We start from the raw sequence: 27020 nt of genomic DNA, 5'->3' as shown, positions 1-27020 counted from the left end.
CTTCGTTTCTGACCGCCTGCAGCCCCTCAGCACTGGCATGGCGTGCTCTGGGCCCTGGGGGTGTTGGCCGGCAGGTGGGCCAGGACCGGGGCCTCGTGGGGCCTCCTCGCTCCAGGAAGAGCCAGTGCCCACGGAGTCACTGGGTGCACAGTCCCCACCTGCCCCCCGAGTGAGAAGACAGGTGGTGGCACTCAGTCCCGGCCTCAGGCTGGTCCTCCCCGCTCGGCCTGGTGGACAGCGTCTGGGCACACAGCCCGCAGCCCTCCTGACCTGAGCCCTCTGGCTGACCCAGGGAGCTCTGGCAGCCTGACTCAGAGGGGACCAGGCCAGGGACAGCGGGGGGACTAGCGCCTGGACTTCCCGGCCACCCCAGATGCCCCAGCCAACAGCTGACCGCACCCCACGGGGGACCACAGGTGAACACTGCCCCGAGGGCTCCATCCCCCACTGGCTCTGCCTCTGGCTTCTGGGAGGGGTGGGGGCGCAGGCAGTGGAGACCATGGTCCTGGGTGATATTTGCCGGCGGGTCCCACCTCCGAGGACTAAGCTCCATCGGGGTTTCCCATATTGGTTCCTGCCTCCTGTGGCCCGAGTCCACTTCCCATCTCAGGTCAGACGAGTGGGCGACAGACAGGCGAGCAGCCAGGGCCTTGGGCCCCCCAGGGAGCCAGCCCGGGGGTGCTGCCAGCTGGGTCAGCTCCCCTCCACGCTTGCAGCACCCTGTTGGGGTTCCAACCAGATCCCCAGCTCCCTGGGCCCTGGAGGGGTGTCCGGGCTCTCCAGCAACTCCCTCTTTTCCATGCCTCGACTCAGGGGATGTGCCCTTGGGGCCAGAGGTGCTCAGACCTGCCAGCCAGTGAGGGAGGCAGGCTGGACCCGGGGAGGAGACCAAGGACCCCCGGGCCACACCTCAGCCTAGGGCTGGGGGCAGGCAGGGCGCTGTGAGCGCCTGCGTGGAGGTCTCTGCACAGACGACCCAAATGGAGAAGGGACAGAGTGAGCTCCCTGCACAAGCCAGGCCCCAGAGTCAGCCTCGGGGCAGCGCTCTCTGGGGCGATGGACAGCGGAGCAAGGGCTCAGCAAAGTGGGGCAGCCTCTCACACCCAGAGGAGGGACGGGGCACTCAGGACTGGAGGGGTGGCCCAGGCTTGTGGGAGCTGGGGCTGGTTCCGGGTAGGGCTCCCACCTCTCTGCCAGCCCCGCTGAGGCTGACGACCGGGGCAAGGGCCACCTTCCATCTCCCGACTTTGGGACAGAGGCCTGAGAGACGGGGCGGCGGGGGGGGGGGGGGGGACACCGAGGAATCATGGGGGGTGCAGGGCGGCTCCCCAAGCCCACAGGCAGCCCTGCCCCGGCTGCCAGCCCCAGGGGCACCCAGCCACCGGAGACCCCAGAGCCCCACAGTTCCAGGATGTCTCCTTTGACAGCCTGGAAACTCCAGGGCGTCTGGCCAGGGGCCAGAGCCTGCAGGCGGAAGCTGTGGGCTGTGGCTGTGGCCGGCCCACTGGGAGGGGGAGTGTCTGCCCCAGGAGCGAGCTCACTCCAGGCTGAGCCACAGGCCAGGAAGGCAAGGCACAGCCGCCACGGGCCGCCCCTCGTGCCCGTGCTTGGCGGGCACCGTTCTCGGGCCAGATGCTGGCTGGGCGCGCCGTCGCCTTGCTCTGCCTGACCTGGGGCACCTACCAGAGCTTGGCCGTCCCCAGGGTCACGGAATGCGGCCTCTCCTGTTCCCAGGTGAGCCTGTCCTTGCTGAACTCTCCTGTGAGGGGCCCTGCCTCCGCCTGGCTGGCCGCTGGCCTGGCCCCGCTACACACGCGACTCAGAGTGACTAGCAAGGGGCCCGGGGCCTGGGGTGGTGGGTGGTCGGAGGCCCACGGCTCCCCCGAGGTGGTGGCCTGACCCACGGTGCCAGTTGGGGAAGCATTTGCCTGGAGCGTGTGGGGCACCAAGGCCCCATAAGTGTCCTTTCCCAGGGAGCCATGCTGGGGCACAGCCCATCCTGTGTTCACAGGGCCGTTTCATCACCTGGGATGCGGGCTAGGGCGGTGTCCGGGCTTGTGTGGACGCCCAGCTAAGGAAATGCCGTGGGCACCAAGCTCATTCTGGGTGGGAAGGCACCACGGGGCAAGGATGTGGCTCGGAAGTGGTGTCCTGGGACTTTCACGGTGCCCCAGCCAGCAGCACCCTGTCCTCAGAGGTACCCCAGCTTGAGACTGGGGAGGCTGGTCGCTGGGCCGGGGGCCGGGGAGCCCCAGTTACGGGCCCTCCTCCAGGTGGGGGTCAGCGGGGACCGGGGCAGACACAGGGCAAGCAGGCTCGGGGAGCGGTGGCAGCTGGCACCAGAGCTCGGGGGACACTGGGGCACACAGTCAGCCCCGAGTCAGGAGGCAAGGCAGCTCCCCAGGGCCTGGAGTGCGTCTGGCAGAGGGTCCAGGGAGGGACAGGGCAGCCTCGGGGGGCCAGGGGTCAGGCAGAGCCTCAGAAGTGGGACTCAGGTCCTGGGTGCAGGGACCCATGGCGGGTCCTTCTGGTTCCTGGTGGGACTGGTGGGTGCAGAGGGAACAGCCGGGATGAATAGGGGTGGTGCGTGGTGATGGTGAAAGGGTGGGCTGCTTCGGGGGCAATGTGAGGTGGAGCTGCAGTACTGGGTCCCAGACCTCAAGGGAAGGAAGAAGCCAGGATGAATCTTAAGACGCGGCTGTAGTACCTGGGCTCAGGGAAATACGGGAATTTTGAAATACGGGGTTTGAGAAGCCCAGACACGGAGGACTGGTGTTGGGACAGCGGTGAGGCCGCAGCGGTGTGCAGGGCTCCCTCCGTGGGGTGGGCCTGGATGGTGGGGGAAGGGCTGGGGCGGGGGGAGAGGCCGGAGGAGCCCCCCAGCCCGCTGCGGCCCCCCACCCAGGGAGAGGGCTGGGCCCGGGCACCGCCTTGGCACCCAGCTGGGGCGGCGGGATCAAGGGAGGGGGGTGTGGGATGGGGAGAGCAGAGGACAGAGCCTGAAGGGCCTGGGGGAGGGGCTGGGGGAGGGGTCAGGAGGCCCAGGTTGGTGGGCTGCCTCGGCCGCCTCTGAAGCCCCCCCACCTGCACAGAGACCCCCGAAGTGCTCTGGGCCTTGACAGCCTTCAGGCAGGGCGGGGCCAGGAAGGTGGGGAGAGGAACCGCTGAGCACGGGGCGCCTGGGGCTGGGGGGCGGTCGGGGCCCCGCCCCAAGCACCTAGGACCTTGTCCTCCCCATCCGATGGGGCGGCAGGGTGAGGACCAGGCCCGCTGGGCCCCTCCCCACAGACCGCCCCCCTTGCCGACCCACCTGGGAAGCCCCGAGAAGCCCAACGGTGGAAACCCCCGAGGGTGGGGGGTAGGGCAGGGGCAGCCGCTTCTCCGCCCCCGCCCACCTCGACAAAAGGCGCAGACCGGCCCTCTCCCGCATCCGCCACCCTCAGCTCCCCCAGGCGCCACCATCCACCGGGGCTCTCTGACCTTGACCTTTGCCCCAGGGAGGTTCTGGACACCCAAGGTCCAAGCACCAGACCACACCCATCCCCACCAGTAACCCAGGGCGGTGGCTCTGTGGTCCTCAAGCACAGGTGGTCTCCAGGGGCGGCCATGCCCCAGGACCAGGACACAGGTCAACCTCCCCACTCCCTGGAGCCCCTGCCAGCTTGGGAGGGGGTGGACTCAGGCCACAGGGATGCGGGGGCTGGTTCCAGGCCTCGGGGCTGTGGGAGGACCGAGGTGGCCACGCAGGGCTGTGGCCCAGGCCCGCGGCCGCCCTGCCTTGCTGGGCCCACCCCGCGTCGCCCGCTGGCCCCTGGGCCCGCTGGACTGGCCGTCTCACCCTCCGCCTGTCTGCTCGGTCGGGTTCTGGGCGGGACACCCAGGCAGGTGCAGCCCCTTTACCCATCCGGGCCCCCCCGCCCCCGGTCACCTTCTTCAGCCCGAGGACCAGAGGCAGGCCCCTGGGGTCACCTCAGTGGGGTTTGTGCAGCTGGGGGCTGACGGCCTTAGTGTCTCAGGGGGATGTCATGATCAGAAGAAGGGGGGGATGAGGGGTGATGGTGAAAAGGCTGGGGCAGACAAGGTGCCTGGGTGGGGACAGGGGGCCCAGAGTCTGGGGCGCAGCCAGGAGTGACATCCGGTTACCCAGGTGTTAGCATCCGGGGTCACTGGGAGAAGCTCAATGCCATCCTTGCAGCTTTTCTATAAACCTAAGATTACTCCAAAATGAAGACTATTTAGGAAGGGGGGTAGCACTGGAGATGGACCCCCAGGAGCGCCTGCCCCCCAGACCCAGGGAGGAGGAGCAGACCCCTACCCCCACCTGTGCCGGCAAGGAGCCCCCAGCTGTTGGAGCTTCTGCCCGCGAGGGGGCCCCCACCTTCCTGAGCCCCCTCATCTCCCACCTGACCCAAGGCGTCACTGCCTGGCGTGAGCCGGGTCCTTGCAACCTGCTCTCTCCCTGCACCCGGGCCCCACACCGCCAGCTCTGGGGGGTGCTGCGGTGCTTGGAGTACCACGTGTGTTGGGGGTGGGCCTGAAGGTCCAGGGGCGCAGGTCGCCGGGTGGGGCTCTGGGGGTGACTCGAGGCGGCCGCTGACCCCTCACTCCCTCTCAATGTTCTGTCTGCAGGGCTTCGCCTGCAAGAGCCGCGTGAACCGTGAGTACATCTCAGGCCTCCTGGTCCGTGTCACCCTCTCCTCCCGTGGCCAGGGTCTCCCTCGCAGGAGCGCTGACACCCCCTCCACCTCACCTGGCAGAGTCATCCCTGCCGCCGCCTGCGGCAGGAGGGCACGGCCCCCCTCCACGCCCAGCTGCTGGCTTGCTGGACGCGGGAGTCGCGGGGTCCTATTGGAATTTGCTGCTTTGCGAAGTGGCCACGCCAGTCTCCACCTCACCAGCAATACATGGAACCTCCACTTTCTTATCACATGCCCCTTTTTTGCTTACCCTAATACGACATCCTATTTTAATAGCTTTATTATCTTTGCAGACACTTTATATTTTATTTAGAAAGGGGCATAAGGGACGCAGTGGAGGAAGGCATGGTAACCCACTCCAGTATTCTTGCCTGGAGAATCCCATGGATAGAGGAGCCTAGCAGGCTACAGTCCATGGGGTCGCAAAAAGTCAGACACGACTGAAGCGACTTAGCATGCATGCACGCAGGGGACGTAGAATATATAAGCAGAAAAGTTCAAATAAATCTAGCTCCAAAGCCCTCTTAGAGAAATAAATGCTATTTATCCTAGGAAGACATAGTTCTAGACATCTTTGTAGGCAAATATACTGTTCCTGGATAAACAGATAACAAAGATTTTATAAAAGTGAAATGACTTTATTCCATTTAAAATCAGTATTTTAATTTTACTTTAATAGGAAAAACCAAAGAAATGGCTAAACTTTAATTGAATGTTTCTTTGCCGCGGGAGGGGTTACTTCTCGAGGACCCCCCAAGGTTAAGGAGTGGGATGATGAGACAGGACGCAGATCCCTGAGCCAACAGCCTGCCCCCACCCCAGGCAGGCCCCTGTCACTGGTGTGTCTGACTGCAGTCAGCAGTTGTGGGGTTGAACGGCATCATCAGGTCACAGCCTGTGCCTAGAACCCCCGCAAGGGTGAGAAGCCCGAGCCCACCCCCACCCCCTCCCCCGGTGTTTCTGCCGAGGGGCCTGCAGGCTTCGCTCCGGCCCAGGCTGGGCCCTTCCTGGATCCCTGCGAGCTTCTGGCTAGACGATGCGGTTGTTCCGTAACCTCAGGGCGCATTTCCACTCCCACCTGAGCGCAGGCCTCTGCTCTGGCGACACCACCGGCTTCCTCGTTCCCGTCTTTCTCTGTGGCTTTTGCTGTGATCATTCCAAGTCAGCCACATCTCCTGATTTGCCATCTTCACTGTACTCATTTGATCCGAGATGAGGTGTCCGGCTCCCTGACTGGCTCTCGCGCCCCGTCTCTGCTGGGCCCCCTGCGCTGTGACCACCGAGCTGGGCCCGCGTGTCCCTGACACTGTGTCCCTTCGCGGTGGACGTTCCCTCCGTCCCGCCATGCCGCTCTCTCCCCCCCACATGCTGTCTTCGTTTCCCTCCTTTCCTCCCTGTCTGTCCTCTCCTCCACACTGTTTTTATGTTTTCTACACTCCATCGTCTGTGATGTTCCTTCAGTCTTGGTCAAACGTGGGCAGCTCCCTATGGACCCCCAGATTACTCAGACCCCCGCCTCACTCACTGACCCCAAACCCATGGGGTTTCCCCCGTGGACCTGCTGTGTGCAAGGGCCAGATGTCAGGATGGCCCCAGGCATGCGAGGGCAAGGGGAACTCGGCCGGGCAGGCCCTGGGGGTGGTGGGGCTGTGGGGAGGGGCCCTCGGCTTCTAGGGGACCTGGGGGCCATCACGGTCTCCCTCCCTGCCCCTCCCTTCCCTCGTAGCCCAGTGGGAGCCGTGAAAATGCAGGACACCCGCCCAGCCTCCTTCTCTCCAGATGGGGGGCACAGAGGGGGCTCGCCACGGATTCCCGGGCTTTGTCAGCCCCCAGCAGGGCTTCTGGGGGCGGGGTCCCCAGGCAGGGCCACAGCTCGTGCCTGGCCCACGTGCTCGGTCCGCTGCGGGGGCAGTATGGGTTCTGGCAGGTATGGAGGGTGTTTCGTGAGGGACCCCCACACACTCCCGTCTCCGTTTGTGTGTCTCTGACAACACAGATCTGCGTGGGCTCCTCCCGTGGCGACGGCAATCACCCCGCGTCACAGCTCTTCCCACTGTTCCTCCTCCTCGGCCTCAGGCTGAGAGTCACACGCTTCAGTTTTGATGCAATAGTATTCACACGCCTCCCCCTCAGGATTTCGTGAATTGGAGGGGATCTTTTAAGAAGTCTTCCCCGTTCTGAGGTCATAGAGACTTCCTCCCTGTCTTCCTGTGTTTCTCTGTTAAAGTTTTGGTTCTCAGACTCAGGTCTTTGGTTCAGCTAGCGCTTGTTTCTGTGTGCCGTGAGGCAAGCGCCCAACTGCGATCTTTGCTGCCTGGAAATCCCGCGGTGACCACACCAAGTGCCGGACGCCTCCACCCCCACCCCGCCCGTCTTCAGGCTTCCACGCGGTGCGGGCGGTTCCCCGAAGGCCTCTCCTCCTGAGCGAGGCCACCCTGAGTCCTGGGGGCCCCTCCCTACGCCCCCCCAACCTGCGGACCTGCACACTGGATGAGTAGATCTAAGCTGGACGCTGACTTCTGGGGGGGTGACCCTTCGGCTTCATTTCTTTCCTAAATTGTCCTGGGAGATGGCAGTGTCGTTGAGGCGGCCGTGAATCCAGATGCAAGAGCAAGGAGGGCATCAAATAGAAGCAGGGTCCACGCTCCAGACCCAGAGACAGGCCCCAGGGCCCCGGGTGGGAGGGGCAACAGAAGGAAAGGGGAGTCTGAACCCAGCAGCGGTGAGCACCACTGGGGAGCACACCGCGCCTGCTCAGGCCCCCTGGGAGGCGGCCCCGCACGGAGAAGCTCCAAGAGGCTCCGGGACAGCCCGGCAAGAGCAGCTGCAGGTGGCTGAGGGCCGCGGAAGGAAGGGCGGGCAACCCGACGACAGAGCGCGTGCCCCGCCGCGACAGCAGAGGGCGCTGCGCGCAGCGCGGAACGCGGAGCCCAGCCGCGGCTCCAGGCGCGGAAAGCGCCCTTCACAGAGACGTGGCCAAGGGGGCTGTGGGGACGGGCCCCGGACGCTGACGAGGCTAAAGAGAATGAGGAGCAGAACCAGGCCCCGACAGCAAGGGAGGCGCACCAGAACACCCTGCACGCCCGCAAGTGTAACTTCAGAGTGTTTAAAATAGCCAGTTCAGTTCAGTAGCTCAGTCATGTTCAGACTTCAGATTCTTGCCGACCCCACGGACTGCAGCACGCCAGGCCTCCCTGTCCATCACCAACTCCTGGAGCCTGCTCAAACTCATGTCCATCGAGTCAGTGATGCCATCCAACCATCTCATCCTCTGTCGTCCCCGTCTCCTCCTGCTTTCAATCTTTCCAGCATCAGGGTCTTTTCCAATGAGTCATTCTTCACATTAGTGGCCAAACTATTGGAGCTTCAGCCTCAGCATCAGTCCTTCCAATGAATACTCAGGATTGATTTCCTTTAGGATGGACTGGTTTGATCTCTTTGCCATCCAAGGAACTGTTAAGAGTCTTTTCCAACACCACAGTTGAAAAGCATCAATTCTTCTGCACTCAGCTTTCTTTATGGTCCAACTCTCACATCCATACATGACTACCAGAAAAACCATAGCTTTGACTAGACAGACCTTTGTTGGCAAAGTAATGTCTCTGCTTTTTAATATGCTGTCTAGGTTGATCAGAGCTTTTCTTCAAAGGAGCAAGCGTCTTTTAATTTCATGGCTGCAAAATAATAATAATAATAATAATAATTTCATGGCTGCAGTCACCATCTGCAGTGATATTGGACCCCAGGAAAATAAAGTCTGTTACTGTTTCCATTGTTTCCCCATCTATTTGCCATGAAGTGATGGGACCAGATGCCATGATCGTTTTTTGAATGTTGAGTTTTAAGCCAGCTTTTTCGCTTTCCTCTTTCACTTTCATCAAAAGTCTCTTTAGTTTCTCTTCACTTTCAGCCTTAATATGGTATCATCTGCATATCTGAGGTTCTTGATATTTCTCCTGGCAATTTTGATCCCAGCTTGTGCTTCATTCAGCCTGGCATTTTGCGTGATGTACTCTGCATATAAGTAAAACAAGCAAGGTGATAAAATACAGCCTTGATGTACTCCTTTTCCAACTTGGAACCAGTCCATGTGTCCGTGTTACATGTCCGGTTCTAACTGTTGCTTCCCAACCTGCATACAGGTTTCAAAGGATGCAGGTGAGGTGGTCTGGTATTCCCATCTCTTAAAGAATTTTCCACAGATTGTTGTGATCCACACAGTCAAAGGTTTTGGCATAGTCAATAAAGCAGAAGTAGATGTTTTTCTGGAATTCTCTTGCTTTTTGTATGATCCAACAGATATTGACAATTCGATCTCTGATTCCTCTGCCTTCTCTAAATCCAGCTTGAACATTGGGAAGTTCTCAGTTCATGTATTGTTGAAGCCTGGCTTGGAGAATTTTGAACATTATTTTGCTAGCATGTGAGATGAGTGTAATTATACAGGAGTTTGAACATTCTTTGGCATTGCCTTTCTTTGGGACTGGAATGAAAACTGACCTTTCTCAGTCCTGTGATCACTGCTGAGTTTTCCAAATTTGCTGGCACTTTAACAGCATCATCTTGTAGGATTTGAAATAGCTCAGCTGGAATTCCATCACCTCCACTAGCTTTGTTTGTAGTGATGCTTCCTAAGGCCCACTTGACTTCTTATTCCAGGATGTCTGGCTCTAGGTGAGTGATCACACCATCATGATTATCTGGGTCGTGATTTCTGTGCAGGTCTTCTGTGTATTCTTGCCACCTCTTCTTAATATCTTCTGCTTCTGTTAGGTCCCTACCATTTCTGTCCTTTACTGTGCCCATCTTTGCATGAAATGTTAGAATACTCAAGAATTGGATACAGATGTTAAAGAACAATAGGAACAAAAATTAGGAAATTTCAGAAATGAGGTGACAACACTCGGGCTTAAAAATAAAGGAAAAAATCACTGCAGAAATGAAGACTACGTTAGAAGTAGTGAATAGACTGAATATTAAATGCCTTGAGAGAAATAGAAGGTGAAAAGGAGATTTTGTAAAAAATAAAAAAGAAATGTCATATTGTGTTTGAGTAGACTCCGGGAGTTGGTGATGGACAGGGAGGCCTGGCATGCTGCAGTCCATGGGGTCACAAAGGGTTGGACATGACTGAGCGACTGAACTGAACTGAACTGGTAGTAGAGGGAACTATGTTTAATATTCTGTGATAAACCATAATGAAAAAGAAAGCTTTTTTAAAAAAAGAATGTATCTATATGTATAACTGAATCACTTTGCGGTACAGCAGAAATTAACACAACATTGTAAATCAACTCTATTTCAATTAAATCGAGATTACAAGGGATTTCCCTGATGGCGCACTGGACTAGAGTCCAATGCAGAGCTCGGTCCCTGGTCCGGGGAGATCGCACATGCCTCAGAGCAACGAAGGCCGAGCACCACGGTTTCTGAGCCTGCACGCTGCAGCCACTGCAGGCCTCGTGGCCCGGAGCCCATGCTCCACAGAAGAGAAGCCGGAGCAGCGAGCAGCCCACACACCGCAGCCGAGAGGAAGCCCCACTCAGCACCACGGAGGTAAGTCCGTGCACAGTCACGGAGACTCCGTGCAACCAAAAGTGAGTAAATAACTAAAGATGCTGAGAAAAGAATACGAGTGAAGTTTGAAAAGAAAAATAATCAAAAGAGATGAAATGACGTGTCAGTAATAGAAGATGCTGCAGACAGGCAGCGGAGTCCAGAACGCAGGTGCTGTGAGCCCCTGGAGGCAAGTGAGCCACGGAGCAGACACGCAGAGCGGCAACTGAAGGACAGCAGGCACCCTCAACACCCGGCGCTGGACCCGAGACGGACAGCCCCGAATCCGTGACGCGGAAACTTACCGAGCAACATGGCGGGTGTTAAAGACAAAGTGAGAAATCTTTGGGCATCTAGGCGAAAAGAACTTAGCAATTCCAAATGGAAAGGAAAGTACATCAGATTTTTCAAAGAGCCACATTGTACCCCAGAAGAGAAGGGACAGCCAAACCACCGCGCATCGTTTGAGGACGGTAGACACAGTTCTGTGCTAGGGTCACGGGACCCGCTAGCAGGCCAGGTGGTTTGAGGACGGTAGACACAGTTCTGTGTTAGGGTCACGGGACCCGCTAGCAGGCCAGGTGGTTTGAGGACGGTAGACACAGTTCTGTGTTAGGATCACGGGACCCGCTAGCAGGCCAGGTGGTTTGAGGACGGTAGACACAGTTCTGTGCTAGGGTCACGGGACCCGCTAGCAGGCCAGGTGGTTTGAGGACTGTAGATACAGTTCTGTGCTAGGATCACGGGACCCGCTAGCAGGCCAGGTGGTTTGAGGACTGTAGACACAGTTCTGTGTTAGGGTCACGGGACCCGCTAGCAGGCCAGGTGGTTTGAGGACGGTAGACACAGTTCTGTGCTAGGGTCACGGGACCCGCTAGCAGGCTAGATCTTAACTCATCCCACCACACAAAAAAGAAGATGATTATGTGACTTGATGTGGGTGCTTCTGCTACAACAGCAATTATTGCAACATATAAATGCATCAAACCAGCATGTTGTACTCCTTAAGTTTACACAATACTACACATCAAATAGATTTCCGTAACAGGAAACTGGTCTTCAGGCATGAAGATACTGACAGGCCGGGACTGACGGACTCTTGTCCCAAGGGCCCCTCCTAGGGAAGGAGCATCCGACCACGAGACCCCAGGAGGGGTCGGATGGGAAACGGGGTGAGGATTTAATGCAGGGCTGTTTGCAACGCTGAGAACATGCATGGAAGGGGCGACAGTTCGGTATCCACAGCTGAGCACCCTGACCATGCAGACAGGGCCCTGCCATAAACACCAGGAGAGACTGAGGTGCGTCTACGCAAAGACAGGCTTCGGCCCTTTCCCGCCCACCCCGCGGCTCGTGCTGGCACCCAGACACAGCGCTGGGAACACGGCAAAGGGCGGGACACAGTTTCATGGTGTTCTCCCCTGTGTTCTTGAGAGTCAAGCCTGGAAGAAAGGAGATGCTGAGGTCCTGTGCAGAAAGTGCAATGAAACCTCCGTCCTGAGTTGGTGAGCAGTAGGACTGCCCGAGGAACTGCTCCAAACCCGCGTGGCCCTGTGGAGGCTCGTGGACCCGTCTGCGGCGTGTATCTGGGCACTCTCGCCCCTGCGAGGCTGGTCATCTCTCACGTGTCTGCCCCAGGGAGTTCCCTGGCTGTCCAGCGGTGAGGGCCCTGTCTTTCCCCGCTGCGGGCTGGGGTTTGTCCCTGAGTGAGAAGCTAAGACCCCACAGCCCACGCCGTGCAGCCGGAAGTCTGCTCCGTGCTCCTCAGGAACGCCTCTGCCATCCCCGGGCCGAGGATTCAGGCCTCTCCCCGCAGACCGGGTTCCCATTGTTTCTCAGTGGGACCGGGACTGACCTATGACCATCGGGACCATTTCTAAGCCCTAGACTGAAGTTCCTTAGATCTGCCTCGGTGCAGACCAGCGCTGGGAGCTGGCCCCCAGGCCTGCGGAGGCTGCAGGCTCCCCAGGAAGCTCCGCGTCCCTGCCGTCCTGCTGGGTCCAGGGTTGGAGGAGGCAGCAGGTTTCTCCCGATCTGATCACCAGACGGGGCGGCCCTGGGCCTCCTGGTCCGGTCGAGAGGCAGCCTGTCCCCCGCCCCCGCTCCCTCGGGTTTGATGCTGAGGACCCTGATGCCCCTATCAGCTCTCACGGGCTTTGAGAAGTTTTTTCACATGTATGTATTCACATGTATATGTAAGTTGTCTATGCCTGTTTCCCACATGTATGTGTTTACAGCTATGTTTCGTGTGTTTTACGTGTATGTTTTCACGTGTGTAGTTTTACATGTGAGTTTTTTACATGTATTTTTTCCCTCCAGCACTGTTAGTTGTTAGTTGTTAGTTGTCAGTAGAACCGGTCCAGACAGCACGGGCCCCTGTGGGATGCAGAAGGAAACCCCCGACGGCTTTTCAGACGCACGGAGCCCTTCTCTCTCCTCCTGCCCTGACAACGCACAGTTAAATTCACCTCCGTGTTTTACCGTTCCTGTGTTCTCAGTTCCCTTTGTAACCCACTTCTTCCTTCTGAGTTCATATTTCTCCTTTTTAAGATACAGCCGAGCTGTTAGGCCTTCTGTTAGTATGCCTCTGGGTGATGGCTTTAAACCTTCAAATGAGATCACATGTATTTACTTCTCCTTAATCTTTATGAAGAATTTGGGGTTCACAACGCCTTCTACACAGTCACAGTGAGGTTGCTCTGCCCAGCCTGTGGGGTCTTAGTTCCTCAGCTAAGGCCTGAATCCATGCCCAGGCAGTTCAAGTGCTGTGTCCTAACCACTCGACCAGCAGGGAAGTCCGTCGCATCACTTTCTTCTACACACCCTCTGAGCTGTGAGCTTAACTGGGGACAAGAGCCTGTTTTTACTTTTATACAGCCAGCTTCTTGGCACCCGTGGTCACCATGCTCTCCTATGGCTCCACCCTTTCTTCCTTCTGACTCTGATCCTTTGCTTGATTGGCTGCAATAGGTCCTTGTATTTCTCCCAGTAAAGGTCAAAAGATGCCGCCTTCTCATTTTCTGCACAGAGGAGGACGTTTCCACACACACAAGGGGCAACCTAGATGAGAGAGGGTTCTGAAGCTGCAGGCTCCGAGGATGCACCTCTCAGCAAGGAAACGTCAGGCCTGGGGACACAGCGCTCCTCACCCCCACTCCCCACCTTGCCAGACTAACCCCCCACTCCCGGGCGTGACCACGAGCCCCTGGAGCCTCCTGCAGGCAGCCTCTGCTCCAGTTCCAGTCATGGCCCTTGGGAACTGTCCCCCCAGGACGCTCTGAATCGCCCACCTGACCCCGCAGTTCGGGTTTATCAGCCCCAGGGCAACAGCGGGCTGGGTGTGCGGTGGGGGCCAGGCCAGCGGGGCAGGCGACTGTTCACAGCTCTCACCAGCGGGGAGGATTTTACCCCCATTAAGAGCTGCCAGCACACGTGGATAGGAAAAGGCAGAGCAACTACCCGCTTAGTTTGGCCACCAGATGTGAAGAGCCGACTCACTGGAAAAGACCCTGATGCTGGGAAAGACTGATGGCAGGAGGAGAAGGGGGCGACAGAGGATGAGATGGTTGGATGGCATCACCGATTCAATGGAGATGAGTTTCAGCAAACTCAGGAAGACAGTGAAGGACAGGGAAGCCTGGCATGCGCGGTCCATGGGGTCACAGAGAGTTGGACACGACTTAGTGACTGAACACCAACAGCTGCTCGCTGGCTTTATCGTTCTCTAAACCTCCGTCATCGGGGCGCTGGGGTCCTGCAGCCCCGCCCCTCCCCGTGGAGGACCGGCGGACGTGTTGCCGGCCTCCTCCTCGCTGGCTTTGGAAAGCTCCTACCGGTTCTGCACAGAAGCTCCTGAACAGGCGCACAACTCGCAAATGCTTTCTCCCAGTCTCTGACTTGTCTGTTCATTCTTTACTGGGGTTTTTCAAAGAGAAGTTCGAAAGCTTGATGAAATCCAACTTACCCATTTTTTCTCTTATGGGTCACAATTTCACTGTTGTGTCTAAGAAAATTTCGCCTTACCTAAGGTCATAGAGATTTTTAAAAACAGGTTTCTTTTTGGAAGTTTGGTAGTTTAGCTTTTACATTGAGTCTGACAGTCCATTTGGGATAAACTCTACGTTCTGTGAGAGCTGTGGGCTCGAGCCCGCTCTTTGCCAGCAGACTTCTGTTTGCCGGAAGGACTGCATTCCCCCTGCGCTCGAAGCATGCTTGCTGAGAGTCAGGCACGCAGGCCTGGATGGGGGTGGGATGCTAGGCCGGTGGGTTTTGCCTTTCAGTCCTGGGGAGTCTTTGCCTATCATCATCTTACTCGCGTGGCTCCCCAAAAGAAGTCTGCCTCTCCCCTGCCTTGGTTCCACTGTGCCTCACATGTCTTTCCCTCTGGTAGCTTTACAGTTTTCTCTTTACTCTGGCTTTGAACAAACAGACTGTGCTGTGCCTGTAATTTCTTCATATTTCTTATCATTCCTCAGGATTCTTGGATCTGTGAGTGTATAGTTCTCACCAAGCTTGAAAATTTTCTATCCTTTTTTAAGGAGTTTTTTCACTCCCTCATTCCTTCCAGGACTCTAACTATACATATATTAGATCACCTGAAGTTGTCTTTCAGCTCCCCGAAGCACTGTTCTATTTCCTTACCATTGTCACCACCATCTCCACCATCACCACACCATCATCATTACATCATCACCCCATCACCATCGCCACCACCATCAGAGCATTACATCATCACCCCATCACCATCACCACCACCCTCATCATTACATCATCACCCCATCACCACCACCACCACCCTCATCATTACATCATCACCCCATCACCATCACCACCACCATCAGAGCATTACATCATCACCCCATCACCATCACCACACCATCATCATTACATCATCACCCCATCACCATCACCACCACCATCAGAGCATTACATCATCACCTGATCACCATCACCATCACCACCTCCACCATCATTACATCATCACCCCATGACCATCACCATCACCATCACCATCACTACCTCCACCATCATTACATCATCATCCCATCACCATCACCATCACCATCACCATCACCACCTCCACCATCATCCCTCTCCACCTACTTTTGGGTGTTTTCTATTGCTATGTCAAGTTCTCTCTTTTTTTTTTCCAATGGCTAATCTGTTATTAATCTAGCTAATGTATTTTTCATCTCAGACATTGCAGTTTTCATCCTTGTAAGTTGGACTTTTTTTGAAAAAAAAATCTTTCATGTCTACCATTAATTAACTTTTTGAGCGTGTGAAATACAGTTATAATAATTGCTTTAATATTCTTGTCTACTAATTCTAACACCAGTGTCAGTTTTAATTAATAGATTTTTTTCCTCATTCAGGTTGTTTTCCTGATTCTCTGCATAACTTGTAATTTTTTATTATATGGTAGATTGGGATTTTTACCTGGCTTCACAGATGGCTCAGTGGTAAAGGATCCGCCTGCCAATGCAGGAGATACAAAAGACGTGGGTTCAATCCCTTGGGCAGGAAGATCCGCTTGAGGAGGAAATGGCACCCCACTCCAGCGTTCTTGCCTGTAGTCCACAAGGTCGCAAAGAGGCGGAATCTGTGTGACTGAGCACACACACACGCTAGATATACACTTTTATCCTCACAAATATTCTTGAGTCTTTTCTGGAATACAGTCGTTACTTGGAAACAGGTTAATCCTTCTGGGGTCCTTCTTTCAAGATCTGTTAGGCGAGATCAGAGCAGTGACCACAGCTAGTTATTTCTCTTACGGAAGCAAGACTCTTGCGTCCGCTGCACCAGGGCCCCGTGAGGCCCAGGGTCTGCAGTCTGGCTGGGAGCAGGGACAGCCCAGCCCCACGGGCAGACAGGACTCTGTCCCCAGAGCCCCTGTGGCTTCTTCTCCTGCGCTCCTCAGTCCACGCGCGCATCCCTGCTCTGCCAAACACCCCCCCGGCTCTCTGCATCGCGATCCTCCCGTGCTCGTCCTGCAAACTCTGGCCACTTCCGGCCTTTTGCCTCTGCCCAGATCTGCCCCACTTCTTCTCTCGGGGAGGCACCAGGCGCCCTGAACGCCGCTCCCCCATCCCTGACAGCGCTGCAGAACAGCGGGCTCCGGGAGGCTCCCGGGTTGCCCCTCCGTGGGCATCACTGTCCTGCATGTCCTCACACCTAGGTCTTGAGGCCACACTTCGCCTGCTGTCCAGGCTGAGCTCCGTGACTCCACCTTGACCTCAGCGGGGTCCACAGCTCTGGTTTCTTTCCCAGGAACGTTTCAGACCTCACAGTTTCTGCTGCCTCTTTGAGTCACGTCTGATCTGGTCAGGTTGGGGCTCCGCTGAGTGATGGCCAGCTCTTCTGTCTGGGTCTCAGCAGCAGTGCCTTGGCCCCTGTCTCCAAGGTCTGGGAGTCCAGCAACCATGGCTGCGGGGACCCCTCACTCCGGCTCCTCTTGCCGCGGGGGGAGACGGCCTTGGGTGCGCCCTGTGCCCTTCCCCCACCCTCATGCATTCAACCGGTCACCCTGGTCCCCCGTGTCCCCCTCCCCCTGAAGCACAGGAAGGGCCTTGGCACCTTTGTCCTTTGCTTCCCCTTGACCATCAGCCTGAGGGCAGGTCTTCCTGCCATGCTGCCTGGGGTGTGCCTGGGGCCTGGGCACCACTGAGCACACACACCGCCTGACATGTCACCTGACCGGAACACCAGGTCCTGAGTGCCAGAGGGAACCTGGGCTGCCACCTCCGTGGGGTGCAGGGCTCTCCGGGGCATGGTGGTGCCCGTGGAACTAACCCCACTGACTTTGAAGCATCTGCCTGCAGATCAGGCAGAGCCAAGACTGAAAATACCGCTCAGCCCCAGAGCCTGAAAGCTAGACCCCAGCTGCCTGCATGGCGCTCGGTCCGGCCCCAGCTTCCAGGGCTCTGACCACTGGGGCCAAGCCATCTGTGCCGGTGCTGCCGCCTGACCACGGACAGGGTGGCAATGAGTTCGGGTTCAGGCCCGGGCGCCCCCTGCAGACCTGTGCTGCTACTCATCCTTGGAACCCATGGGGCCAGCCAGCACGCCTGGCGGGGCCACCTCTGCCCCTCTGCCGGCCAGGTGGGGGCCCCGCTCCTGGGCCCAGCACACAGCTCTGCACATGGTGCAGGCAGGCCCACCTGGGCCCGTCACTCGCCCAGGGCCTAGCTCTCTGACGGCACTGGGGCAAGTAGGGAGGACCCCACCCCTATTTGTGCAGCCCCAGAGCCCCTCCCCACCTGGCCACCTGCAGGGAAGAGCCCAGGCACCAGCAACCCTGGCACTTAGCCTCCCTCTCCCCCCAACAGAAAATATTTTCAACAGCTTCTGCCGGCAACCCCCAGCATCCATGCCCAGGCCCGTGTTGGGGGCCCTGGCGCTCTCCACCGCCATGAAGTGCTCCCCGCCCGACAGCTGCTTCCTGCTCCTGCGTGTCAACGCCTCCCTCACACTGCACGGTGACTGCGACGGGGCACTCCTGGGGCGCGAGGGGCTCAGGGCTCCTTTTCTGCCCATGGCAACCTGAGGGCAGGCTGGGAGATCCGCTCGCTGCCTTCACAGGGGATGTCTCGGTCTGACAGCCCGCGGGCCCTCTCTCCACAGAGAGTCTGCAGGGCCTGGAGGCCTGCTCCACGAGCCTGGACACCCAGGAGACGCAGTGCCAGACTGTGCGGGTTCCCAGGGCCTCCCGCCGGCAGGCGGGGCAGCAGGTGAGGCCGCGTCTGCCCCGGGCCCGCCAGTCCAGCCCCAAGCCTGTGCCCACAGCACAGCTGTCCCCTGGCGGTTCTCGCTGCCCTCCTCTACCCCAGACTCTGGGTCCCAGGTGTGCGATGTGGAGCTGGCCTGGCCAGGGGTCGGGGGTAGAGGCCCAGGTCCACAGCTCACCCCGTCCCTGCCCAGCTCCAGGTGCACTTTGACTGCTTCGAGGTGGGCGTGGCCCAGACCCTCTACGTCACCCTGAGGACTGTCCCCCACTTCTGCGGGGTCCAGCTGGGCCAGCAATACCACATGGAAGGTAGGAACCAGGGAGCTGGCATGAGCATTGCCCTCCAGCCTCCAGAGACTTCCCTGGGGCAGGACTCACCCAGGCAGTGGATAGGCCAGGCGGGACAGGTCCCAACAAGTGCATCTGCTTAGCTCTGGGTTGCCGTCTCCCTGGAGGGGTGGGCTTCTGGAAATCACACCAGCAGAGGGAGGGTGGCCCCGGGGGCAGAGTGGGCCCAACCCTGCCCTTGTCATTCGCAGACTGCAGAGATGAGGACGTGGGGAAGAATGTGCCTGACTGCTTCGGTGAGGTCCCTCCCCAGGTGGGACCCCAGCCCCGATGCCCCTGGGAAGACCCTCGGGTGGTGGTGGGCACCCACAGGCCTCCTACCAGGCTCTTCTGCCCTCCTCACATGGGAACTCATGATGGGTCCCCAGGCAGGCAACTTCCAAGATGCCTGGGTCTGGCAGGAGTCACCACATGCAGGCTGTCAGGACAGCTGGAGCCCTGTGCGTGGTGACCTCTGGCCCCAGCGTGACCCCTCCTCCTGCCCTCCCACAGCTGAGCAGCTCTCCTACTGGGTGGACCGCAGCCGCAAGGTCGTTCTAGTACAGGTGCCAGAGTCTGGGGGCACTGACTACTACGCGCGGCTCTGTCTGAAGCGGTTCACCTGCGAGGACGCGGGCACCCCAGTGCTGGTGAGCCCCAGCCCCGCCCACCAGGACCCACCTGCCCCCCCCGCCCCCCCCCCCCGTCCTCTGCCGCCCCGCCCACAGACCCCACCCGCCCACCAGACCCCGCCCACCCCTGTCCTCTCCCGCTGCCCAGACCGCAGTCCCAGCCCCGCCCACAGCCCCGGCCCCGCCCACCAGGCCCGCCCACCCCTGTCCTCTGCCGCCCCGCCCACAGCCCCGGCCCCGCCCACCAGGCCCGCCCACCCCTGTCCTCTCCCGCTGCCCAGACCGCAGTCCCAGCCCCGCCCACAGCCCCCGCCCCGCGCCCACGCGCCTTCCCTCGGATGCAGGTAACGGGGAACAGTATCTCCCGGAGGGTCTCTCTGCCCTACAGCCAAGAGTTGTCGTGCCTGTGCCTTGAGGTCAGTAAGGGCGCGGCCTTGACACCCGAGAGTGGACAAGAAGATGGGCTGACCCTGTGCTGATCCCAGCCCCTTCCGCAGGTCTGGTCGGCGACCCCCGACGCGGTGCGAATCCAAACCTGCCCCTTCAAAGATGGTGAGGGTCCTGCGGTGCCGGGGAGAGCGAGGAGGGAGGGGTGGGAGATGGCGAGTCCGGGGTCCCCAGGAGTAGGGGCTCCTGGTTCAGAGCGCGGGGCTGACACAAGGTGGGCTGAGAGGAGCGGGCAGACCCAGCCTCAGCGCCTGAGACGGCTTCAGGCAGTAAGTAGTCAGAGCTGTGTTCTGGGCAAGCCCTTCAGGTGGTGGAAGCCCTGCGTGGATGCAAGCGTCCATGTCAGCCAGCGCACAAGCGCACACGCGCGCCATGGCTTGGCCACCTGGGAGAGCCAAGGCTGCGGGGGGCGGGGGGCCTCCCGGAGGCTGCGGGGGGCTCGTCGACAGGGCACCCAAGGGCACTGGGTGGGGCCTGGTCCTGAAGCCACCGGAGAAGACGCCTGCCGGTGGCTCGTCAGCAGCTAGGACAGTGTCCTGCTGACTCCAGCCCTGGGGGAGGGTCCCTGCAGACACGGAGAGCCTCTGGGACGCCATCCACTACCACCTGGGGAGCCAGGTGCTGAGCTGGGAGCCCGCCTGCCCCATGAGAGGCCGAGTGAGTCTGTGCTGGCGGCCAGGGCCAGGGGCCCACTGCCTCGAGCTGAAGCACTCAGGCCGGCCGGCCCGCGGCAAGGTGAGTGTCCCCCAGGCAGGGATGGGGGCGGGGATGGACGGCCAGGGTCCTGACGTGAGCGCCCCTCAGGTGCAGTACCCGCTCGTGGACACGCAGCCCCAGCTCTGCCTGAAGGTGAGTGGGCCGGACCACAGCCTGCCTCGTGCCCAGCCAGACAAGGGACCCACGGCCACATGTCTCCCTTTGCCTTGCCCAGCCCCAGGGTCCAGACCCCTAGCAGCCCTTCTAACCCTTCCTGGCCCAACAGTGGGGGGCGGGGGTTTGTGACCAGTCCTAGAGGGCCGTGGAGGAGGCCCGCCTGTCGCTGCGCACATAGCCACACCTGTCGCTCGCCATCCCGGCAGTTCTCCACGAGCCTGGGTTTCCAAGTGAGGTGCCCTTTCAAGCAGCCGCGCTTCCCAGGTGAGCCCTCCCTGGGACCGGGCCTCCAGGGGAAGGGGGCCTCCGAGGGGCGGGGCCCTCCCCCTCCCCGGCTCCAGGGGGCGGGGCCCTCGGGACGGGGGCGCTCCGGGGGCGGGGCCTCCAGGGGCGGGCCCTCCAGGGGCGGGCCGTCCAGGGTGCAGGCGGGAGGCTGGTCAAGGGCCCTCGCACTGTGGCAGTAGCCAAGACGGCCCTTTCCTTTGTGTAAACGCCTCTCGATCAGGGAGGCGAGACACAGGGTGTTGGTCAGTGGTGGGTGGGTGCTGGGCCTCACCCCTGCCCCCCACAGCCTGGAAGATGACCGTCCAGCCCGCACCCGCTCCGGGCCGCCTCCGGGTGGCCTTCTTCTCGTCCAGCCCCGCCCGCTTCCAGGTGTGCGTGTGTCACCAGGGAAAGACGTGGCCCCCCGACTGCCGTCGACTGCTCCAGGCCACCCCCGTCCCTGCGGCCTCTGTGAGCCAGGTGGGGTGGGCACTGTCCTGGCGACCTGGGGGTGGGGCTGACCCCCAACTCCCCTGCAGTCTGGAGCTAGTCCCTGCGGGGCCAAGGGTGGCGAGCGCCACGGTGACCTGGAGGAGCCTGGTCTGCGCCCCCACTGCCTGTGACCGACCCCTCCCCACACAGGGTGACCCCACAGAGGACCCTGCAGTGGCCTTTGTGGACATCCCCAGGGACGAGGCCTGCGCACCCAGCACCTGCATCCAGGTAGGTGTACCTCCCTGCCCAGCCTCCACCCACCTCCCAGGAGCTGCCCAGGGCCCTGAGCTGCTCTGGGGGGTCCCTTCAGCCCCACAGCCTCTCCAGGTGGTGCTTCTAGGGAACGAGCGGCCATGCAGGGCGGGCTGCAGGCTGTGCTGACCTGCTCTCTCTACCCTGCCCCCACCTGCAGGGCAGGAGGACCGATGTCCAGTTCTCGGCTCCCCAGCAGCTCTGCAACCTCCAGTGCGGTGAGCGCTCAGGCCAGGCCTCAGCGGGGGCGGGGGCTGGGGCTGGGAGGACAGGGCTCCGGGGCTACCAGGGGTCAAGGGCCGGACCCAGACTGGCCCCTGGCAGCCCCATCTCCCACTGTCAGGATGAGGGGGGGACACACTGCACAGGAGGTGGAGGACAGAGGGGCCACCGCCTCAGCGTCAGGCCAGGCTTCTGAGCCTTGACTTGGATGATCAAGGACCCTCCAGGGCCTCACGCCGGGTCATGGGTGCTGCGTCCTCCTCCCTGAGTGTCCACCAACCTGGGCTCTGGTTCCAACTGCCCAGGAACTGGAAGTTCGTGGCCCACCCTTCGCCCATCCAGGAGTCCCAGATTCCTGGAACCTCAGACTTGGCAGGATGCAGAGGGAACCCTAAGCCTACGGGGCCTGGGTGTGGCCCAGAGGGTGATTCCTGCCTGGGGCCGGAGGTAGGGGGGCGGTGAGTGACACGGGCAGTGGGAGTGAGGAGCAGGCACACTCACCTTCAAGTGAAAACCTTTTCCAGTGTTGAAAAGCAGACAGAAAGAGGGGTGTCTGGGCATATCCAGGGCTCTCACCACCCCATCCACTGATGGGCAGCTAGGCAAGTCTCGAATGGCCTCCAAGCACAGCTGAGTCTCAGCAGTGCCAGGGCGCCCCGGTCCCACGTCTGCTTCTCCCCTCACCCCACCCCACCACACCCTCACCTCCCTGCCCCAGCAGATCACAGGTCAAAGGGGAGATGGTCACCCCTAAGAGCCTCGTGTCTGGACCGGGCTCCAATATTTGCCAGTGACATGGCGTGGTGGGTAGCCTGGGGCCATGACTGGAGCCCCGTGCCACACTGGGCAAGTCCTGTGAACAGTGAGAGCACCTGGGCCCAGCTGGAGCCGGGGCACCTGGGGGGATACTGCTCCTGGGGTCAGGGTGGAGTCCCCCGAAGACGGACGTTTGCCTGCTGCCCGGGCACAGGCTTGGCAGGACCGGGCAGGGGGTCCTGAGAGGGTGGCGTCTCATCTCCCTCTCCTTCTTTCCACCTCATAGTCGGAGGTAGGCTGGGGGGGTGTGAAAAGTGAAAGTGTTAGTTGCTCAGTTGTGTCTGACTCTTGGCAACCCCATGGACTGCAGCCTGCCAGGCTACCCTGTCCGCGGGATTCTCCAGGCCAGGATACTGGAGTGGGCTGTCATTCTCTTCTCCAGGGGATCTTCCTGACCCAGGGATCGAACCCAGGTCTCCTGCATTGCAGACGGACGCTTTACTGTCTGAGCCACCAGATGGTTGGAGGAGGGGGGTCTATGCCCCACACAAGGCTGCCTGAGCCAGCCCCCCCGTTCCTTTCTCCCCAGCTGCCACCCAGGGGACAGCAGCCTGAGGCCAAGTGTCTCACCAAGAAGACGTGGGCGCCAGGCCCGACTGCAGGCATGCGGCAAGGGGCCAGCTCACATCTGGACAGTCCAGGCCTCTGTTGCGAAGGCTAGGCCTCAGGGCATGCAGTGGCCCCAGACCAGGGCCTGTGTACCTCTCGGGTCTCCAAAGGTCTGCAGCTCCTCGGGCCCTTGGGCCGTTCTGGGACTTTGGGTCAGAGGAAGGCCCTCCAGCCCCTCCTGAATCCTGAGTGGGGCCAACAGAACAGCTCCATGGGTAGCCCCTTCCCCAGATGGCCTAGCCCCTGACGCACCCGTCTCAGCCTGGTGCAGGCTCCCTCTGGACCACCTGGGGTCAGGGCCAGCATCCCTGACCCTGAACACGAGGTTCTCTGGAGTGCAGGGTGTGACCCCACCCTTCCTGGAGCTGACCAGGTCTGGGGGGCCAGGACACCCATACACGGGCTGGGGTCCACACCCTGGGTGCCCCCTGGGGCCCAGAATAGGCCTTCACCAGCCCCCACCCTTCAAAGACTGCTAAGAACCTGACGCCCACCACCCAAGCACCCACCCTGCACCCACGCCCCCAGAGCTCGGACCACCTTCCACTCCCCAGGCCCCCAGCCAGGACAGTGCGGTGAGAGTCGGCCACTCCGCTGGCCTCAGGGGCCACCTGCCCAGACGAGCCATTCTCAGACATGCCGCATCCCTGAGGTCATCACGCGCCATCATTGCTCAGAGCCACAGGGCTCCTTGGCCCTGCAGCGACGTTTCTGTGTCCCAGACCAGGGGTCGCCCAGCAGTCAGCCGGCCGGGCCTGCCCTCACAGGACCCTCCTGCCAGCTCATAAGGACCACCGGGCCGCCCCGCCAGGCTGCTGTCTGGAGTCACCTTCACCTGACCGGGGGGGGGGGCCAGGCCCCACCCTTGGGCGTAAGCAGGGCTGTGTCTGCGCATGCGCACCTACCTCCAGGCCCCGGGTCTATGCTGGGCTGCGGCTCCGCATGCGCACTTACCTCCAGGCCCGGCCTGGGCTGTGCCTCATTAGCTGGACGCAGGCCGCTGGACGTCTCGTCATCACTCCCTTAGTGCGAGCTGCTGCCCCCAGCCGACCAAGAGGGGTCGGCAGAGCCCATGTACCCCCTCGCTCAGAAACTTCTTTGCCTGGCTCGCTGCTTCCCTTGAGGACAGGGAAGGGGTCGGCAGGGCCAGGGAGCCCTCGTGGGGACTGGGGGACCACGGGGCCGCGTGTGCCCCCTGAAGTGGGGTGGAGAGTGTGACTGCAGCCGAACCCCCTCACCTTGGCCAGGCCTGGCCCCTGGCAGGCCGGTGGGCTGTGCTCTGGGCTCACGCAAGTGCTCCTGCTGTCCTCTGGCGACCCCTGTCCACCCCAAGTGCCCCCTCTCCATCAAGGCACAGAGGGAGGTGGGGACCAAGGTCCCCACACCACAAGTTCCGGCTTCGCATGCCTGGCCCACCTCGGGGTCCCTGCCTGTGCAGAGACTGCGGCCTTGACCCAGGGCCTCCCTCGGAAGGAATCCTTGACCTCCTGGAGGAGGTGGGAGGGGTGGGTTGGCTGGCGGGGCTGGGGGCGGCGGGTGCTGGGAACTGACCAGATGCAGGGTCCCCCACGACTTCGCAGCAGCCCTGGCCATCCCAGGTAGGGGAACCAGAAGCGCAGACAAGGGGAATGACTTCCCTCCTCTCCAGGACTAAGGACCTGCCTGGCCACAGGGCTGAGGTGGGGAGGGGTGCCCCAGGGTCCCAGCTGCCCTGCTGTCCAGTATGTGCTGCCCCCGCATGGTGGTGGCACTCAGCGCAGGGCTCTGAGCTGGGCTCTCCTCACGCCCCCGGAGCCCGACAGGCCTGCTGCCGCGGCCAGTGAGAGGCCCCTCCTTCAGCAGGACCTCCCCTCCCCAGCCTGGCCAACCTCTGCAGGAGAGTATGATGCGCTCAGGCCCCAGGGCGAGGGATGACGGGTTCCCTCCTCCCCCCGCCAGAGCTCACAGGTAAACCGGGTCTGTGTGCCTCACCTGTTCAACCCCTCGTTCCTCCAGCAGTGCCTGAGCACCTGCTGGGCGCCGCCCTGCCCCAGCACTGGAAGCACACAGCACCGGCCCTGGGGCTGGGGGCCACGTCTGGTCTGCCCTGAGCTGGTCAGGGATTCTCAGCCCTAAACCCAGGGCAAACAGAGCTATCAGTCACCTACCTGGAGCTGACCTCTGCACGGGGGAGACAGCTCACACACAGCTGAACCTATCAGTTATATGAGTGCCCAGTGTGAGAAGATGGAGGCCAAGAAAGCAAACAGGAAGTGTGTGTGGGAGGGTGCCATTTAGAGCAGGGTGGTCCCCAGTATGACCAAAGAAACGGGCAATACCTCGAAGTTGCTAGGATTCAACGTGCTTGGTGGTTCGAGGGGGGTCCTGGTTTGCAGGAACGGTACTTGTGTAGAGGGAGTGGGCTGCTGTCGTGAGCTGGGTTCTGCAGCGAGGAGTGTGGAGCAGCTTGTCCTTGCCTGCTCTCTGGTCCCCGGAGGTCAAGCCGAGGCCAGGGTTTGGGTGTTCAGTGGAGTCGCCAGAGGAAGGGGAGGCAGCTGGGCAGGCAGGGCTGGGCGCTGGGTCCTGGCAGCGGGGCTTCCTGACAGCAGTGCCCACGGTTCGGGGGCACCTCTCGGGCAGGTGTGCACCCACCCGCCAGCCCCCAGCAACAGGCGCCCCCTTCCCCCTCTTCTGGTCAGAACGCGAAGGGCAGTCGTTCCTGAAGAACCATCATGAGCACAGCTTCCAGTAAGATTCTGATTAATTCTTTTAAAATGGCTGTTTATTACTTTGAGACGACTGACGCTTTTTTTTCTAAAACTCTTCATTGGCACGTTTAAACATATTTTTCCACGTTTCGCTGGGTGCCACTGACATAACCTTGGCACAGGACATGAGGGTGGTGGGGCGGGTGTGAACACTGGCCCCCCTGGGGAGCAGGCTCCAGGCTGGACCCCCGGGCCGGAGGATGCCTCGTCTGGGCGCGGGGTGTGCAGGAAGGGGCTGGCGGCGCGCGGTGGACTGGAGGTGCGAGGACCCTCCGCGCAAGAACGCGGGTAGAGGGGAGGTGGGACCTGGGAGACGCCAGGGACTGGATGACTGCCGCGGGGCAGGGACACTGGGGGCTCGTCTGGCCCTGGGGCGTGTGCGCAGCCGTGACCCCTGGCGAGGGCGTGTGCCCAGCCGTGGGGAAAGAGGCGCTGGGGTGACGCAGCTCGCCGGGTGGGTGCACCTGCCTCTCCAACGGGAAGTGGCACCTGGCGCCTTGGGCGGGCGGCCCCTGCAGCTCCGACGGCGCGGGCGCCCGCGGCGCTCCCAGCCCTCGAGCCCCAGAAGCGTCTGGGGCTCAGCCGCGGGGCGGACCAGGGGTGGGGGGCAGAGCCGGTCGCCACTGATCCGCCCAACCTCAAGTTCTGGTTTCCGCCGGGTCCCTCAGCGGAGGGTCGGGATCCCCCGGCGTGGGGGGGCGGGGGCGCCAGCGGCCTGCCGGGGAGCAGGTGGGGAGGGGGGCAGCTGCGGGGCGGGCCTTCGGGACGAGGCTGGGGCTTGGCCGGCCCTGGAAGGCGAGGGGAAAGGGCCGCGGCTGCTGCGGGAAGCGAGCCTCGAGGCCTCCGGGAGCAGGGCGGGGAGGGGGATGGGGGGCTCAGGAGGGTCTGCGGAGTCTCGCGTCGCCTCTGCAGCGAGCCGGGGCTGGGCTCCAGGGCCCCCCGTCTCCCGCCGCCCCGCACCGCCTGAGCGGAGCTTGTGTGAGGGCGCCTCCCTCGCCGTGGGCTGCCAGTGTCTGCCACGCCTCTGACCCTCCCGGGAGGGGCCGCAGAACATGCGATCGGCTCCCGGGCGCGCGCTAGGCTGTGCGTCCCGAGGCCCGAGCGCGCCGCGGTGCCCTCGCCCGCGGGAGAACGCGTGCGAAGGAGAAAGCCCTGGCGCGTGTAAACACTGCCTGAAACATGATTTTAAAATATCTTGTGTGTCTCACTTTAATTATTAAATGGTAAAATTGACGTTTTGATTCAATTTTTATTTTATATTGGAGTGTAGTTCATTTACAATGTTGTGTTAGCTTCAGGTGTAGGGCGAAATGTTATTTATCCTCCCTCCCCCATTAAAAATTGACTTTTTTGA

The 27020-nt window shown here is 60.7% G+C and overlaps 2 protein-coding genes across 4 annotated transcripts in view; both read left to right on the top strand.

The window, feature by feature from the left end:
- The window catches only part of TTLL8 (tubulin tyrosine ligase like 8), a 65551-nt gene extending 60894 nt beyond the window's left edge, over nt 1–4657 (top strand). The window contains exon 15 of the mRNA XM_070453541.1: nt 4630–4657. The gene's annotated coding sequence lies outside the window, so the exon portion shown is untranslated. The remainder of the gene's footprint in view (nt 1–4629) is intronic.
- IL17REL (interleukin 17 receptor E like) lies at nt 1554–27020 on the top strand. 3 transcript variants are annotated; one of them, XM_070453544.1, is made up of 16 exons: nt 1554–1734; nt 4630–4657; nt 17585–17734; nt 17880–17986; nt 18177–18291; nt 18522–18566; nt 18823–18959; nt 19286–19357; nt 19439–19493; nt 19960–20123; nt 20193–20237; nt 20468–20525; nt 20833–21005; nt 21168–21248; nt 21433–21490; nt 22840–27020. In XM_070453544.1, the coding sequence occupies exons 1-16, from the start codon at nt 1633–1635 to the stop codon at nt 22863–22865; spliced, it is 1416 nt and encodes a 471-aa protein (XP_070309645.1). In that variant the 5' UTR covers nt 1554–1632; the 3' UTR covers nt 22866–27020. The 3 variants fall into 3 exon arrangements, with proteins under 3 accessions (XP_070309645.1, XP_070309644.1, XP_070309643.1); XM_070453543.1 differs by lacking the exon at nt 22840–27020 and adding an exon at nt 22693–22829 and having other exon boundaries at nt 20833–20996; XM_070453542.1 differs by lacking the exon at nt 22840–27020 and adding an exon at nt 22693–22829.

This window comes from Odocoileus virginianus, chromosome 23, assembly GCF_023699985.2.
Source record: "Odocoileus virginianus isolate 20LAN1187 ecotype Illinois chromosome 23, Ovbor_1.2, whole genome shotgun sequence".
NCBI lineage: Eukaryota > Metazoa > Chordata > Mammalia > Artiodactyla > Cervidae > Odocoileus > Odocoileus virginianus.
Note: the sequence above shows the minus strand (reverse complement) of the source record. Positions and strands in the feature narration are given on the sequence as shown.